We start from the raw sequence: 14,405 nt of genomic DNA, 5'->3' as shown, positions 1-14,405 counted from the left end.
ACAGGAGGTTCCACAACACAACATGTTACAAACTTCATATCCTGCCTAACAAAATTTGATTTCTTGCAGTCAATTTTGCCTTTCAATTTTTATGAAGTTACAAATCCAGTCATGTAAACTGACTGAAGCATGCATGTTAATGATGTGCAATCACAGCTCCTAGTGAAGCTATTTATATAAGGGTTGCTGAACAGTCACATGGAGCTCTTTAGCAATGAGTTACAGTGCCAATTTCTATAAAGCTGCTGATCAAAGCAGTGACTAATCAAAATTCCTCTCAGCATCTGAAAGCAGTATGGTGGTTCTAAATCATTCCTGTAGGCTAAACACTCCGGAAAATTCCCCGTTTTTACATTCTCTTCCCAACAAAAGAAGAGATTGATTTATAAGGTGGCAAAAGAAATCTTGTCCACTAGTACCCAGTGAAGTAGTGATTATGAAACACTGACTCTGAATTGTTCTTAAATTAAATAAATTAAATTAAGTAAATAGCAAATTTACTTATCTCACTAAAAGTACACTGTGAGTTTACGAGGTTTTCTGAATTTGGGAAAGAAATTACAAATTTAATTTACTCATTACCTGTATGCACATATTTATCATTATATTTGTTAAACACTATTTATTAAAACACAACACTGAATTGTGAGTTACTGCCATTTTGATGATGATGTTTAAACATGAATATTCTGAAAGGTCCCACTGTATGTTTTCTGTGAGTGTTGTTTTGAAATCTCTGGAAACAGAGAACCTTGTTGCCACAGAACTGAAGAGTTGTATGAAAGTATGCTTTCTTAAGAGCACTGATCCTTACTGTTCCTCCAAAGAGAAGAAGGTATGTTACATAGTGTTGAATTATTTACCTCCAACCTCCCCTCCAGAAGAAGCAATTTTTGAGAGGCTTAAATATGTTGTTCCTACTACATCATTTTTGGTAAGACGATCCCTAAAAAAGAAAAAGGAAAGGTTTTAATTAAACTTTATATTGGCCATCCTACACAGAAGCAAGTACAGGTGGCTAAAATGCACTCCAAGATGGTGTGCTCATGTTTGTATCATCTGGAATGTTTTATTATTACTAGCAGAAGGCAATGGTTAGTTACAAAAATGGTTTTTATCATGAGGAAATCATGTGAAAAACTGAAAAGCTCCTTAAAAAATAGTAGAATTTCAGTAACAAACTTAGAAGCTCTGCTGAAAATAATAAATTATATATCTAAGGATACAGTCAGAAATTTGTAGGAGTCAGATTTTCAAACCAGATCCCTGTGAGATTTTCTGCCTTCTCTCCAGAGCTATGCTTAGTAAGAGTAAACAGGTACACAGATAGAACAGCAACTCTAGCATACAATGATTTGAACCACCTAAACCTAAACATTAAGTGGGCTTAATATTCAAACATATTCAACAATCCATGAATCAATAGGGAAGACAGCATTGATATGTGCAAGACAAATATTTACAGAAGCAGTCATTCAAGTTTTATCTGAAAATGCAATGGAATTCGAACATTTTTAAAAATACTACTGTACTAATTAGTGGGCACAAAACTAGGAAAGAAAAAAAGAAACAAATATTACAGATATTATTCTTCACTATCACCTAAATAACAATAGTGTTCATTGCTCACTGCACAAAACTAACACTATGCTAATCAGGCTTCTTGTAAAGAAACTCTATTATTAAAGATACCTATGCATCTTCTTAAATACTCTTAGAGATTGAAACAATAACTGACAGCTAAAAAAAACAGACTTTACATAATATAGTTTATGTTGTCCAGTGCTTTAAGCCATAACTCACCAGTCAACAACCGCAAGCTTTATTTTCTCACACATTGAGGGAAACTGAAAAAAAAAAAAAAAAAAACAACAAAAAAACAATGATAATAAAATAACCTGTTAACTATTTCAACTCTCTAATCTTAATACTTTGGGTTCCAAAATAATGTCAGTTTTCTAAATAAACAAGAAAAAAAACCTGACCTTGACTTGAAGATAAATAATTTGGTTCCACTCTGGATTAGCATTTTTCTCAATTATGTTTGTGCAAACCTGAAAAAACATAAAATTAAATAGGACAAAAATAAAATGGACCAAAAAAAAAAAGCATGTTCTAGCTATGCTAGCTATGATTTTGGATCGATCATATTCTACTCAGAGAGATAAGGGTAGTAGTTAATGATAAATACTGAAGTTCTTATTCTGCAATAAACCAGTTGTTTTCAATTCATAAACATGCTAAACTGACCTGCATAGGCAACCTTAATGACTATTGGAGGGAAAAGAAAATTCTGAAATAGTGTTTAAGCCTGAGTCTGGAATAACCCTAGGGGGAAAAAAGCTTTTTTTTTTTTCCCACTAGCTATAATGAAGGTGGTTTCAAATTAATAATCATCTCTTAGCACTGCAAAGAAACAAAACAAAGAAAGGACCTAATTTCAGCATACTTTATGCAGATTTCAGAATAGATGAAGAATATACTTCTTGAGAGAGCCCGTATTTGTTGGTAATGTCTACCAAAGATCTCCTCTGAGACCTGCTTACTGAGGGTGGTAACCTGGTTATACTGTATAATTAATAGGAAAAATGTCAGTCAGTCAGTCCTTTAAGACTGGATAGCTATGAGTGTAGGCTGTGCAATTGGGCCTCAGCTCAAATTTGGTATTCTGAGGAACATATTAATCATAAAACGTACAAATGCTGTTAACCTGTCCAGAAAAATCTGCACAACCAGTTACAAAAAAGCAATCAGGAACCAGCAGATAAGCAATCTGGCATGCATCAGTTCTTAGCCTTTAGTCATACGTTCTTTTTAGAAGTCATCAGCTTTACACCCATTCTACAGTACCTTGTAGACAGTCCTTGTTTTAGTAGGTGAACTTTAGCACCAATGCTTTTACATTTCCATAATTTTGGTAAGATTAAGACATATTGGCATAAAAATTCTCCCTCAGGACTGTGACTAAAATGCAATGACTCAGATACTTATTTAATTACCTTTTTTCCAGCAAAAGAAACTTCCACAAAGGGATCCACCAGGTTTTTCTTGTCTGCTTCTCCTCCAAATATTTCCTTGACAGTCTGTGCAAAAGCATCATCCACTGAAGAGAATATTCAAAACAGAAATTAAAGTCTGTACTTTTTTCTCCAATTTTAAACTTGCCATAACATTCCCACTAAAATCAACCAATTTATAGATCAAGGTAGGGTGAAGTCTAATTTGATGAACAAAGTTACAAAGAATAGGCGTTTACTGGTGAAAGGGGAGAACTTAGGCTCTGGTGAAATTTCGAGAATATAAATTCCTGAAACATCATAAAGCGTGCTTGTGTGCTCCTGAATTGAGAGTCGTAGTTGTATATTTGAAATGTTTTACTCAAGTACCTGTATACACGGCCACCTGTCACAAAGGGGAGAAATCATGCTATAAAGGAATAAAATTGGCACATGCACTGCATACTCAAAACTGACAATTCATAGAACATTCAGTATACCTGCAGACCAACTGTGCTTGAATGTTAATTACACGTATCTATATTCCATGTTTGGATGAAGGCTAATGAACCACTTCTAGAAGCCCACTCAGCAACAGATGAACATCACTCATCTAGTGGGTAACATTAAGTTATCCATTATAAGAATTAAGATATAGTGAGCATTACCAAAGGGCTGAAAGAGGCTATTTAAGCCATCACAGAATTAATGGCTCAAACAGCAATGTTTTATGTTCATGAACAGCTAACATGGTTAGCTGTGTCTGAGCAGCTAGCATAGGTACTTCTATTGTGTTAATTTTTTTAATGTGCAATCAAATACACCAGTAGGCACATAGTAAGAGTCTACGTACTCTGTGGAATGTCCTCAGCTCTGTAGATTTTGAGGAGGAAAGTGACCCATCGAAGTGCAATTCCAGCTGGTAATAACAGATTGCTCTCCACATCATCGCTTTCATTATCTCTTTCCCTTTTTTCAACCTGTTGAGAGACACATTGGTACATAGCAGATAGTATCTAAAAAAGATGGAGATTAATGTACAGGTTTAAGGCAATTAGTTAAACTGGTGCCCGCAGTCCACTTCAGGTAGAAGACTGTTCTCAGTTTCATCATAAAGAATGAAATTTTGTTGTATTATCAATAAAAAAATGAATTTTACTTAAACTATTTAATTTTCATGTCTATTTAACCTATCACAATCACACTTTTAAAACCATCATCCTCTGATGATCATTAGTATACTCACACAAAATGCCAACTTCGTGCAATTTTCATACTCATCTTGAGATTAATGTTGTGGTAAGGCATCGTATTTCAACTAGCTGATATATACAGTTCTGATATAATTTACCAAAACTTACTGTTTTAAAAATAAACAAGAGATCAAAAACTTCACCACAAAATCTACAAATATCACTGTTATATCAAGAATCATTCAGGCAGCATGAACTAAAGGTCCCTTCCAACCCAAATCATTCCACGATTCTATAACATGGAACAAGGAGATACTCCATGATTCTAGGGACCATATTACCTTTAATTAAGGAGGAGCAGAATGTAAAAATCTCAGACAGGGTTAATAGCAGGATTGAAACTACAGAAAACATTCAAGGGTAAAAAACAGTCACACAGTGAAGTTTGTCTATTTTTACCTTGACAAGACAGCAGACTGTTAAGGACTGAATTTTTAGTAGCAGTAGTTACTTTTAACAATCATATTCTTTCCTACACATCCAGTTAACTAACCTGAAACTATTGATGGGCCTGATTTTCACTAAGTATTTGGAGCTTTGTGGTACTGAGGTTTCTCTGCAGGCTCACCTACATTATGCAATAGCTGAGACATTCCCAAGTTAGTCTTGCAACTGATACCAATACGCTGCTCAGCCTGATTACCAATGCTAAGTAGAATTACTTATTAGCTCATGTGCAACACCAAGATAGCACATTTCTTCCAGGACATAAAGAAATACCTACATATGGTTAAACAGCATAGATAGAGTTTGTCCAAAGGTTGCTTAAATGGAGAGGATAACACTTAGAGTCACTTAGTACTGGATGCCCTTGAAACAATTTGTAAGTATTTCCTTACTTTTACATACTGGTCACAGAAAAACGTATACAGAATCCATGAAGTGTGAGGAGGAACATGAATAGATATCCATGAATGAGGTGGAGTTAGTAGAAGAAAAGCAGAAAATGATGTCAGTAAAACTTACTGGTGGCTCATCTCCAGTTCCCAGGACAAACATGCTGACTTTCATATAGCCTTTAGCTCCTGAACTTGTATCCTCAGGATCACTCAGTAAAAGCCATTTTCTCATGACTGCATGGCCTAAAATTAAACAAGCAAAACCCACCTAATAATAACCATTTCATAAAGGCAAAATTCATAATGTCAGAGCTAACTGTCAAAAAAATTATCCTGTCTTAGGTCTCAATATCTCCATTCAAATGAGACATCTAGCACTGCTAAAAAATTAAGTGGCATACTAGTACAGTGACACAATGAACAAATACTTTTGCAGTACTTTAAGCACTTTCAAAAAACATCTTTGATACCAAAATTAATACCCAAATTTTAGGCGCTTTTTCCTCATCTTGAAAGTACAGAAAGGAATGACATACTGTTGTTTTTGTTTTGCTTTAATACTTTAAGCAGCAATCTCAATTTACTTAAGAAATTGTGATGAAGATATTTCCATTCCAAGTTTCAAACTAGGAAAGAAGATATGAAGTAGCTGTTACTTACCAGGCTCATCGTAGACATAGCCAATGTCAATCTGCAATAAAGAACAAAGACTTTGCATCTGAAGAGATAGATCAGAAGCAAAATGGCTGGGAAAACTCCTCTGAAGTTTTTCAACAAGTTTGTGACAAACAGGATAAAAGTTTACACAGTATATTCTTGGGAGGAAAAAGAGAAAATGCCTTACATTGACAAATGAGGCATTTTGAATAGATACAGCATCCAAGAGAAAAAAAAAAAGAAAACACCATAAAAGATGTATACAGTCTAACAGAGGTAATTACTTCCTTCTTTCCTTGGATCCTTTTTCCATTTATCAGAGACATAAGATGGAGCTAGCTTGCTGCTTTCTTGAATTTCCTTATTTTCCCTTAATTTTACATTCATTAAGGAACAAAACAGTTCTGAAAAGCCTATCTCCTGAAAAATCTGATCCTTCAGTTGCAGAAACTAAAATTGTTTTTCTAATGAATAACTTCATTTTTCTTTTATAAATGATGAGCAATATTTTCCTCACTAGGTGAAACCTAGGCAAGATTGCACATACACCAAAACTGTATCAGATTTCAGGCGTGTTCAGGAAGGTTAAGTATGTTTGCTCATGGGAACTGGGGCCAGTATTCCTCACAGGTTTGAAAAAAGTCATTTTCTAGAGAGAATTTCTCTTGCAAGGGTTCCTTCTGAAATTTGTGCAGGAGCAGAAAGCATGTGAAGTACAAGCTGTTGTCTGCCCATTTTTCTTAGTGAATGAACAATCAGAGCAACGCATCACTGTCTGAATCACTAGAAATTATAGGGAAACTAAGCAGCAAGGAGCAAAAGTTACCAGGTCTGTGGCATAACCTGCTTCATATGAAGAGTGCTCTTCCACGCATATCCGGTCTAGAGATGTACTGAATTTTCTCATTACAAAATAAGCAAATGAAATACGTTCAACACTGATATTGGAAATGTTATAATGAGGAATTTGAGCAAACACTATAATTACCATGTGAATGCTTTGTTTGTACTGCTTTAGGAATACCTTCAATAGGGCAGATGTTTACCTCCCAATATTGACTGTAGTGCATACCAATAAAACCAATCACACTATTATCATCAGAACCACAGAAGTTACTTTAAGAGACTTTTCTGTGATCTCTTTTACTTAAGCTTCTGATCAAATGAACACCTTTCTGCACCATTTCAGAACCTGCATCTTTATGCAGTCATGCCAAATAACCACCCTGTTACTTTTTGAGTAGAACATCTAACTTTTGGAAAATAAGTTTTTTTCACTTGGATTACAAGTGAGAGAACTTGGTATATAAAGCAGATACAATTTTCTTTTAACAATAATCTACTCAAATAAGAAAAGCAATTGCTAGTGGTTAGAGCAAATGGTCTCTAGCTTAACAATCAAGACATCACTAGGTAATTCTCTGGCCCCACGCTAAAGCACTATAAATTTAAATGCTTAAAACAGACTTCAATAATTTTTGTTTGTTTGTTTGTTGTTGTTTGTTTTTTAATTTGGTCAAGATACTGAAGATGTTTCATACCCACCTTAAATTCACCCATTAGACAGTCTGCTCGAAGGGAGTAAGAATCATATACCTATAAAGACAGACATGAATTATGAATGCTCCTAATTACGACAATGAAATGGCCAGAGAATCCCATATGCATCACTTTTTCTTACCCGAATGCTAATTGTTTCGTCAAGCAACTCTAAAGGAGTCATGTGGATGTTGTAGAAGAATATCTGTTATGGTAAAAAACAAACAAAAAAACCTGTCTCAAAATGGCAAACACATAAAATCCTTTGAGAAGAAAATCTGAAAGCATGACCTTAGGAGGCTTATGAAGCCTAACCTGTTATCATATTTTCAGTCTGCCTCTGTATTGAAAACATATAATTATTTACTGCAGAATTAATAACTGAATATGGTGAATAAACTTAGTTCAAAAAAGAAGACAAAGTCAAGACTTCCACTGAAAAGAATGTAGTAGGTATAATTGTGTTGGAAACTTTCAGCACTGCCTTTCCTCTGCAGTTCACATTCTCCTCAGGGGAACATACTCTGCAATTGCAAAACTTATTTGTTCTCCAGGACATTCGATCCTGGTCTAGTCATCTCTGTAATAGCTGTCAAAAAGGTCTTTTGTAGTGTTTATGGTGATAATGATTTTAATGATTTGCATCTTTGAATTTCAGTGCTACAGTAAAAAAATCTGAGAGATGGACAGTGTGAAGATAAATATTTTACTTACTAGCTTACTTGCTTTATTAGTAGTATATGCTTTACCAGGTTTGGTATTTGAGCCCAGTCTTACTTCAGTTAATATCTATTCAACAAGAAATGGGGGTATGCAAACACGGTCCCTCCTCTACATACTGATGACAAATTGATTAAATTAAGGTGCAAGTGATTTTCTCACTTTTTTTGGGGGGGGGAGAGGGGAGGCAGTACGAGTGAAACATCTGTATGTTTACTGTTCCAGATATACAGTCACTTTTGTGCCCTTTAAACTGCTGTGAATTCTATTCTGCCATTTCCGTATGTTTCAGGTACAAGTCTCTATCTGGAGAGAAATCTAGCTATGCATTTACCAACTATATATAGTGAGGGAGTGGCATTTCCAGATTCTGTGTAGCAGTCTTAGTAAACTAAGGCATTGCACTGAAACCTCAGCTGCAGACACCACAGAGGTCTACAGTAATTTCCGATTTTTTTTTCAGTGCTTTTATAGCCTGCACACAACTATTGAAAGCCCTTATTATATCACATGGGCAATGGTATCAAAGAATAGGTTCCACATGACTCTTACAACACCCACTTCATCAAAATAAGGGTTGTTTCCTCGTTTGATTCTTGTTCGGTGCGTCTGACCACAAACATGAACTTTGACAACTGGTTTTATGTTATTTCCAGGTAACTGACGACCTTCAATGACTCTAACACGAATCTGAATAAAGAAATAAAGACATAAATAATCAAACATTTGTACTAGCTCATTCCCTAAGGTTTCTATTGTCCTAGTGACAGCAATTTCTCAATACATCATCAAAAAAAGTTCACCAAATTTCAATAGCTACTTCAAAACTATGACAGACTTCAAAACTATGACAGCTAATATAACTTGAATTTTACAGGACAGACCAGAGATAAGTTTGTCAATAAGGTTTTTTTACTTGCTTTCACTACTTATTTTTAAAGCTGATATTGTAATTTGGTATCTTCCAAATATATAGTAAATAAGATTCACCTATATTTCAGTCAGCTCTTCAAAGCTGGACATCTCCGTAACATTATGAAAAATACTTTGGAATTTAAATTTAGGCTTTTAAATTTAGAGGTTACTTGTCTTCACAGTGCATTAGCTTTGAATGATCTGATGTTAAATTATACTCAATATAATGTGAAAGGAGCAATATCAGAGAAAAGCAACAGGCAGTATTTAATAAATCTGTTACCTGAAAATCTTGTGGTTTGTTAGAAAGGATTCTCCGTGTTTTCTTTCCTTTGGTGATGCGCCTAGCTAGCTGGGCTTCCTTTGTGCCACTTGGAACTGTTGGTGTGATACCAGGAACAGCACTATCCATGACATCTTCACAATCTCCATCATCTTCTCCATCTGCTACAGTTAAAAAACAATGTAGATGATAAACAAATAGTACAGCTTGATGTACTGTTGCTGAAGTTTCAGTAACAAGAATCGGATATACATGAATAGTATTGAAATTGTATTATCTCATTTACATCCTAGCCAAGCTAACCGTAGATCTGTCCTTCTCTGGGGTGCAGATTATCTAAGACAATTAGAATTATAGAATCATTTGAGTTGAAAGGGACCCTTAAAAGTCATCTAGCCCAACTCCCCTGCAATGAACAGGGACATCTACAGCTAGATCAGGTTGCCCAGAGCCCTATCCAACCCGACCTTGAATGTCTCCAGGCATGAGGCATCCATCACCTCCCTGGGCAACCTGCACCAGTGTGTCACCACCCTTAGCATTAAAAAAAACAAAACAAAACAAAAAAACCCCACCAAGAAAACTTCTTCCTTACATCCAGTCAAAATCTCTCTATTAATTTGAATCTATTTCCCCTTGCCTTATCACAACAGACCCTGCTAAAGAGTCTGTCTTTAGCCTCCTTTTAGATACCGAAAGGCCACTCTCAGGTCTCCCCAGAGCCTTCTCTTCTCCAGGATGAACAGCACCAATTCTTTGAATCATTTCTTGTGGCCATCCTCTGGATTCATTCCAGTAGGTCCATGTCTCTCCTGTACTGATGACTCCATGTGTGTATGCATTACTCCTTGTGAGGCTCACCAGTGCAGAGAAGAGGGGCAGGATCACTCCCTCACCCTGCTGACCACACTTCTTTTTATGCAGCCCAGGATACAGAATGCAGAATGCTGGCTCATGTTCAGTTTGCCATCCACCAGCTGAAGCTATTTTTCCTAGCAGCGAGACTAGACTGTAGCATAGCATTGGTTTTTACTTCAGTATCTTGAAAATATGAAGCCATTTATGAGTTTGTGAAGGAAGATACTGCCATCTAAAATAAAGCTTTGAATCCACCTCTACAGCACGTAACAGTAGAATAAGGGGAAGTTTCTTAAAAATCCTCTGAAATCACAGTATCATTGTGGAACACAGTTCTACGACCCCATGACACCACAGTACTGAATCATACAGTGAAATTCCAATATTATGAAACAGAATCTATAAATATCTAGACCACAGAAGTGTCATTCCCTTGTGTTTTAGCTTCCTTTATTAAATGAAGGACAGTGAATATGGTGAAACGTACAGGAAGAACATACTGTGTATGGTAGTTAGCATTAACAGAATGCTTGTTAAATTCATGAGTTAGTTTACCAACACAGGACATTGATTATTTTGCATAATGAATTCCTCAGTGATCCTTATAAGAGATGCCTAAAATCACAATTGACATATTTTGTAACTGGAAGTTTCCATCTCCCAAATAACTTTAAGAATCCATCTGCTCTGATTGAAACATGCAACTTGATTAAACACCCAGACTTAGCACTTCATTTTTAACTTCTGAATCAGAACTGCAGCTTGTTTCATTTAATAGGAAATAAGCATATACAATAATGAATTAAGAGGTGTTTGCTAACTGGCACTGAAATAATTTTCATGCAGTTGCTGGATACTAGCTAAAAGCCTGTATTTTATCTATATTCCATTATTGAACGTCTTTTAAAAACTATCAAAATAATCTCATATAAGTCAATTAACATTTTTAGCCTTCCACATTTCCAAGTAATTATTCTGTTTATTCAATTATTCTGAATTTTAGTAATTTAACACACAACTTTTGTGTCTGCATTGCCTATCCTTCCACCCCCCAAGCACATCTCTCAGTGGAATCAAAATTTCACCCCAGGAGACTCTTAACTTCATTTTTTTTTTCGATCTTGTGTTACTTAAAATCAGTTTGACCATTATCTACTGATATATCTCTTCTCAAGCATATAACATTTATTACATTTAATTATTTCTGCACAAGCACAGTCTGACCATTAGTGTAATTATTTACCTGTCAACTGAAAACATTTGTTCTTTCACAGTTCTCTGATGATTTGGAAAAAGTGGAGGATCTCAGAAACATTCTCAGCAAAAGGTTGGTTAAAATGATACATAAGACACCAAACGATAATTTTCTGAAAAAAGATTGAAATACCTTCTTGTGTATTGGTCCCTCCTGGGTCATTCGGGTTTGCAGGTCCAGCTGGTGGCTCATATCCTACTACCAAATCTATTGTGGCCTATAGAAAAATACACGGTTCTCTATGAAGTACACAGTGTTCACAACAACTCCTTTAAAGCAGCGATTGTTATTCCTGTACAGTATTAAAACAACTACATATGTTCACAGATAAGTTTATAATAAAATTTCAGACTATTGCTCTAAAAATTTTAAAGAATGATATTGCTTTGTTTATATTTAGAAAAATCAGTTCCAATACAAGTACATAACACATTCAACAAATATTAATTTATTCAGTTTCATGATACTGATGCAGATTAAGTGACATCCTACATTTAAAAGTGGAAAAACAACAATAGAGAGAAATAACACTAACTGACAAGCAACATAAGTCTGAAAAACAAGCAGCATTTCCTATCTGGCTCTTTAAATTGCCAGTTCATACTTCCATCCTGGAAATAAAAACACATGTCATTTTCCATTCTAATTGCTGAATTACCCTTTTGTGCTTGACTGTGGTTTTAGGTGATTGAATAAAACATTATTATTCCTAGTTGCCACAGTAACATGAGGAGTCAGGAAAAAAAGAAACAGACTCCATGACCAACTAACCATGATATTAAACTGTAGCTGATGAAATACTGAAATTACCCTTTAAGGCCTCTTATTACGTGAGCTGGAACATAATATGAAGTGCCTTAGCAGCTTGTCCGCACAAACAGTAAGTTTAGTTCCAGACTTGCTTTTGTCAGACATTGGTTAATCACTCTGTTAAATTTAAACACATGCTAAACTAAGTTAAGCAAGTTCTTGTGTAATTTTCTGAACTGAGCTAGAAGAAAACAGTCACATGATTATGTGCTTCCTAGAATCACTGCTACGACCCAGGTGGACATTAGAAGGAATACAGCAAAAAGTGAAGTCAACTTGTTACTTAGGAAAAAAATATATATATATTTAATACTCGGCTAATTTTCACATGCACCCTGTGGCTCACTTTATCTATAACACATATACAAATATGTAATACATGCACAGAAAAAAAATTAACTAACCTAAAGGAATCTCTTTGATATGAACCAAGGTGACTATATAGGAATAATTACATCTTGCTATAAATAATATTTGTCTAAAGCTTTTACTACGAAACTGCAAAGCATTTAAACTATACAGTAAAATAACTTTGAAATATATTTGCTTCTTGCTGCTGAAGCATTTTGATCATGACTACAGTAAAAGAAGGAAATGTAAGCCACTCACTCCAGTTTCTTGTCCCCTTTCATTTAGCAGAGGTATGAGTTTGAAAGGGCATGATCTGCTTTGGTTACCTACAAGATCCTTAAGTGCTACGGATGCACTGCCAATTAACCTGAAATGAAGTAAAAATCATTATTAGAATACAAGTATTTGTTAAGCACAGGTTCCTTTTCATCCATAGCTTGTGTCTGTCAACCAAATGATTCCAGCTATAACTCGAAAACCCAATAATTGCAAATGTCATCAAATGACTGAGTAGTACTAATTCATATTCTTTTTCACTGAGCATATAGGTACTCATTTTCTTTACAGAAGAGACACTTCTAAACAAGTAAATTAAAAATATATATACATTTCTGATTATTACATTCTGTATAACCATCAGTCATGTTACTTGTTTCACTCACAGTTCTCACTTGGTAATCTAATCTTTTCCTATATAATTTTGCAAACTCTCTGATGAAAAGTTCAGTATAAAGATGTTACAGCTGTATCACACAAAAACACACACAAACATCCCTGTAATAAAAACAATGAAACAGAACAAATGCAATCGATGTTCTCTACATTCTTCACAAAATAATCTTTTTACCATATTCTACATTTTCAAATAGGTTTATCATGCTTGCCTCACAATTCTCTAGATGTTTATATATGCCTCTAGAGAGACCTACCAAAGAAGATGCCCAAGAGTTACGAGTCAGACTCTCTTGAGCTGCTTTTGCCTTCTTGAAACTGCCTGTCTAACGCTCATCTTCATTAAAAAAATGAAAACTACATTCATTTTTAACTGAGCAATTTCTCTTAGGCTGAGTTTCTTTCTGTGTGGAATCAACCTCACAATGTCTGGCACTGCATTTAGTTATCAAAATGTGTAGTAACATTTAACACCTATAAAGTGGATTATTGGAATAAGTGAGATTTTTGCCAACGAGAAACCCCTAGGATTATTTCATCTGGTAAATACTGTAAGAGAACTTTTTCAAACAAGATACCAACTTTGCTGCTGACATGGGGGAAAAAAAAAAGATCCAAGTGTGGGCCCTTTGAGTAGATTGCGTTGCTTTTTAGATTACAGTGCTTTTTCATGCAGAGGGTAAGGATCCAAAGGCATTTGTGAGATGAAACAAAAGCATTATCGTAGCCATTCTCAAGTGTTACCTCACAAGAACATGAGTTACTGAGTATGTTAGGATAGGCACAAAACACTACTTTCCTGCAAATACTGATTTCAGGTATTACATACTACAGCTTTTGTTTAGCTGAGCACAAAACCCTACACTTCCCATTAGAATAACCCATTTGAATCACCTTGCCAAGCAACTCTACTTTCCCAGTTTACTTCACACCTCCAATCCCAGTTATCTTTATGATAGTTTTGACTCATTCTTCTAACCTTTCACTTCTGTCCCCATTTTTTTTCCTGATTAATAAGTTGAGATAAATTAATCTTCTGATTAATATCAGGATTAAAAATTCTGATAATTTTTCAGGCTTATGCTGGGTCTATGCAGTTCAGCCTCTCCATCTTCCCATTTATACAACCCTGCATGCCAGGTGCAGAACTTGTCTCCAGTTCCCTGCTGACATTTCTCATTGAACTTGTAACCCTCTAGACATTGTTTCTCAATCTACCTTTCCTTCTCTTGCCTTAATCTCTGCCTTTCTCCTTCT

General features: G+C 35.2%; 1 protein-coding gene across 14 annotated transcripts in view; it reads right to left on the bottom strand.

Annotated features, from left to right (window-relative positions):
- MYOF (myoferlin) overlaps positions 1-14,405 on the bottom strand; it is a 92,796-nt gene that overhangs the window by 37,837 nt on the left and 40,554 nt on the right. For 10 of the 14 annotated variants that reach the window (XR_005861016.1, XM_040703097.2, XM_040703088.1 and 7 more), the window contains 13 exons: positions 12,735-12,843; positions 11,448-11,532; positions 9,203-9,366; positions 8,566-8,694; positions 7,427-7,489; positions 7,291-7,341; positions 5,749-5,779; positions 5,216-5,331; positions 3,850-3,976; positions 3,000-3,103; positions 1,986-2,054; positions 1,804-1,847; positions 864-946 (listed from right to left, as the gene is read on the bottom strand). Coding sequence is in view for 13 of the 14 variants with exons in the window: in XM_040703097.2 (XP_040559031.1) it covers positions 864-946; positions 1,804-1,847; positions 1,986-2,054; positions 3,000-3,103; positions 3,850-3,976; positions 5,216-5,331; positions 5,749-5,779; positions 7,291-7,341; positions 7,427-7,489; positions 8,566-8,694; positions 9,203-9,366; positions 11,448-11,532; positions 12,735-12,843 (1,175 nt within the window). In the remaining variant the exon portion in view is untranslated. The remainder of the gene's footprint in view (positions 1-863; positions 947-1,803; positions 1,848-1,985; positions 2,055-2,999; positions 3,104-3,849; positions 3,977-5,215; positions 5,332-5,748; positions 5,780-7,290; positions 7,342-7,426; positions 7,490-8,565; positions 8,695-9,202; positions 9,367-11,447; positions 11,533-12,734; positions 12,844-14,405) is intronic. The other 4 variants (XM_040703089.1, XM_040703093.2, XM_040703096.2 and 1 more) reach the window with 1 other exon arrangement.

This window comes from Gallus gallus, chromosome 6 (genome assembly GCF_016699485.2).
Source record: "Gallus gallus isolate bGalGal1 chromosome 6, bGalGal1.mat.broiler.GRCg7b, whole genome shotgun sequence".
NCBI classification, from domain to species: domain Eukaryota; kingdom Metazoa; phylum Chordata; class Aves; order Galliformes; family Phasianidae; genus Gallus; species Gallus gallus.
Note: the sequence above shows the minus strand (reverse complement) of the source record. Positions and strands in the feature narration are given on the sequence as shown.